Source organism: Leguminivora glycinivorella, chromosome 13, assembly GCF_023078275.1.
Source record: "Leguminivora glycinivorella isolate SPB_JAAS2020 chromosome 13, LegGlyc_1.1, whole genome shotgun sequence".
Classification (NCBI taxonomy): domain Eukaryota; kingdom Metazoa; phylum Arthropoda; class Insecta; order Lepidoptera; family Tortricidae; genus Leguminivora; species Leguminivora glycinivorella.
The window spans coordinates 6,754,912-6,758,405 of NC_062983.1; the positions used below are offsets into that span (position 1 = coordinate 6,754,912).

Here is a 3,494-nt window from a genome sequence, read left to right on the forward strand (position 1 = left end):
AACGCTAGTAGATATCTATCTCTATCGCTCTTGCGTTATTAGCGCTACAGAGCAAGACTACCATTCGCGGCGTTTCGTTTTCGTTTCGCGTCGGAGAAATGCCATTCGGCTACGGGGCCAACCGAATCGTTGACGCTAGACGCCGATCGAAACGCAGCCTGCCTCTTTTTTTTATACCACGTCGGTGGCAAACAGGTATACGGTCCGCCTGATGGAAAACGGTCACCGTAACCTATGAACGACTTTTTTCTAATGTATTCAGTGACCATTTTCTAATGTAGGTATTCAGTGAATACGTTGTATTATATAACCATTTAATTGAACTACCTATTGTTATTATTTTTATTGATATTTGACACAATGAAATGTAATTTACTTTTACCAATAAAAATTATGAATTATGACTGTAACTCAAGGGGTGTCACATGCGCGTTGCCGACCCATTAGAAACTTGTACACTCCTCTTTTGAAGAACCCCATACTGTAGTTCATCGGAAATACCTCGGCAGGAGAGCTCATTCCACAGCCGGAGCGTCCGTGGGAGGAAATGGAAAGGAAATGGAGGGGGGTAGCGCCGCGCGCTAAAGAAACAACACTGTCTTGCTGTCGCTCCCGTTATTTAAATCTAAAAGTCTAGTAATAGTGATAAAATCAACATAAAAAACAGTATTTGTGATAATTAAATATTAATAGAACAAAGTGTTATTATTAACAGTGCTACTTTGTTAAACGACTATACCGATATTACTTTTAAAAATCCCATCGCTACCGTGCCGTGTTACTGTGAGCGCTTATCACTTGCGCGGTGAGTCATACACGCCGCTGCGGCCGCTCGCTGGACCCAGTTGCCGTGCGCCCCCGTACCACGGTATCAGCGATAACTTAGCGATACATTAACGACAGTGCAACTTTGAGTGTAATCTCGTGGTAGAGAGGAAATTGAAATGTCCGGAAGAAGCGGAAAAACTTGTGCCGGGTGTAATGATAAAGTTGTTGTTAAACTTTCCATAACCTGTAACGCAGTTGCTTGTAAAAAACTATATTGTAACCAGTGTATTAACTTCACTTCCTTAAATAAAGAAACCAGAGATAAATGGATTTGCCCCGAGTGTCGCAGCGTTGAAAAGAAGGGAGGGGACAACACCTCTACGCCGGTACGAAGTAACCCGATTGTAGATAGCGTGACTCAGAAGAAGAAAGATACGTCGTGCGCTCCTGCGTCAGTAGAGGGACCTGCGGCTGAGGCTGACTCGCTCACCGCACTCACCACCGAAATCCAGTTGCTCAGGCAAGACGTTAGCTGCATGAAGACGAAACTGGATAACGCGATCCTGGCGATAACCCGCTGCGAAAATCAATTACAACAGGTAACTTCCAAACTTAACTCTTGTGAGGAGAGGTTAGAAGCGGCCGAAGAAAAAGCTGCTGAAGTTCTGATACTTAAGAACAAGGTGTTTGAATTGGAGCACCAGCTCAACTACCAGGCCCAACAATCTCTTAGGAACGAGGTCGAAATTGCTGGCGTTCCGGAAAATCAGAACGAGAACCCGCAGCACATTGTTATGGTCACAGCTGCGAAAATCGGCCTTGGTATTACAGAAACGGACATAGAATATGTCTCCCGAGCTGGCCGGCGGAGAGAGGGCACCAGTTCAAGGCCCCTCGTCGTTCGCTTCACCACAAGGCGCACGAGAGACAAATTTTATAAAGCGGCAAGATCAAGACGCCTCAACACGAATGACATCGACATTGACGGCCCGCCTGCCAAAATCTATTTCAATGAACGTCTCACACGAGAGAATAGGGCTAGGGCTTGCAATATCGGACGATTTTCAATTCCGGAACTGGTTTTCGAGATTGGACTTCAATTCCGGAATTCCGGAACTAGTTCCGGAATTGAACAATTTTTTTTGGTTTGGTTTTCTGGTGGGTTTTTGATGAAATAATACAATTTTAAATTGAAATTTATTATAAATCGACGTTTAAGACAATAACTCCGTACTGAAAGGCATATAACATTGAAATGTTCATTTTAGTAATTTTACAGGAAAGCCCATTTTGTATCAAAATCGGTCTTGCAAGGTATTTAAAACTACAGTACAAACGAGGTTTTAGTGCCAGTTTTTTGATAGTGGTCAACGTTAACATTATTTTTTTATCCATTGACCATCGAAATAATATAAAAGTAATAATTTACAAGAATGGCATAAATTCTTGTTCACATAACTGTAATAAAAGAAATATTGAATTACCTTTATCAGACTCGAGTAGGGACAAAAGATATCCAAGCTAGCCCAAAAATACAGATTTTATGATTTATTCCCAGGTACATGTACACCTTAATTTTTTGTAAAAAAATAAATCATTATTTTCATATTAATTATTTTCCATACATTTGCTTCTCAAATCTTTTGATTTTGTGATTTTTGTGGTAAGTGGTTAATAGGCTTAGATAGAGTTTAGTAAAATATGGACACGTCTTTGTGAAAAGTGTATATAAAGATTATAAAGTAACTACGACGTTATGCTTGTGAATGAATGTAATACCAAATACTACGATTTGCGTCTGAATTAAGACTTTATGCCTAAAATATTCAGTTTATGAGAAAAGAAGTAAAATTTTGAGTTTATGCCGCTTTAATATCGACTAATTTAGATTATTACTGAAATTTAAGTTTGATCTAATAAATTGAGCATAAATAACGCTAATAAAATAATAATGTACCTAATGTTATTTATTTATATTTAATTGTCCTTCAGTATTCGAGCATAACACTCAACTCCCGGCTAGTAATTTTAAATTATCACAAAACAACTTTCTACAACAAATATTTACTTTAAACTGATTATATATTTCACTTATTAGCTAAAACAGTTGAGAGCAAAACCAGAAAGTGACAATAGTATAATATTAGCGGGTTAAAACTACACTATCTCGCTCTAACTAGCCCTGGATGCAACCGTTTGGTCATAAAGAAAACTATAAGAAATTATGTATGCTGTTTGTTTCCCTAATCAATAAAATAAAATAAAAATAAAATAGACACTACCTGAATCCGAGCAGTGTCTAACTTAATGAATTTACATATCTTTTATAGACGCGGTGGTAGTTTTGTAAAATAACCAGGCTGAAATTACACGTTTTCGTCCAAAAATATATCTTTTTTCAATTCCGGAATTTTCGGGATTATGTGTTTCAATTCCGGAACTGTAATATCGGAAAAATTGTCCGAAATTCCGGAATTTCGAGATTCCGGAATTCCGGAATGCAAGCCCTAAATAGGGCCTTGTTTCGCGAAAGTAGAGCCCGAGCGTCCGAGGCGAACTATAAACACTGCTGGACTCACGGCGGGACTATATACATTCGAAAGCAAGACGGCAGAGGACCAGGATCCCAAGCAATCCCCATTAAAACCTCCGATGACCTTGATAGGATATTGGGTGAGGACAGCGTCAGTGATCCGGAGCAGCCTAAAGAGACCCTTGCACCCTAA

At 39.4% G+C, this 3,494-nt stretch overlaps 1 protein-coding gene across 1 annotated transcript; it reads left to right on the plus strand.

Annotated features, from left to right (window-relative positions):
- The first annotated feature begins 582 nt into the window (after positions 1 to 582).
- Positions 583 to 3,494, plus strand: LOC125232956. The gene is made up of 2 exons (XM_048138809.1): positions 583 to 1,800; positions 3,280 to 3,494. The coding sequence occupies exons 1-2, from the start codon at positions 945 to 947 to the stop codon at positions 3,492 to 3,494; spliced, it is 1,071 nt and encodes a 356-aa protein (XP_047994766.1). The 5' UTR covers positions 583 to 944.

Bases quoted from the DNA above. Each gene is read 5' to 3' on its own strand.
- LOC125232956 (XM_048138809.1), top strand. From the start codon at position 945: ATGTCCGGAAGAAGCGGAAAAACTTGTGCCGGGTGTAATGATAAAGTT. The intron at 1,801-3,279 runs ATAGGGCTAGGG...TGCAAGCCCTAA, and splicing joins TGAACGTCTCACACGAGAGA to ATAGGGCCTTGTTTCGCGAA.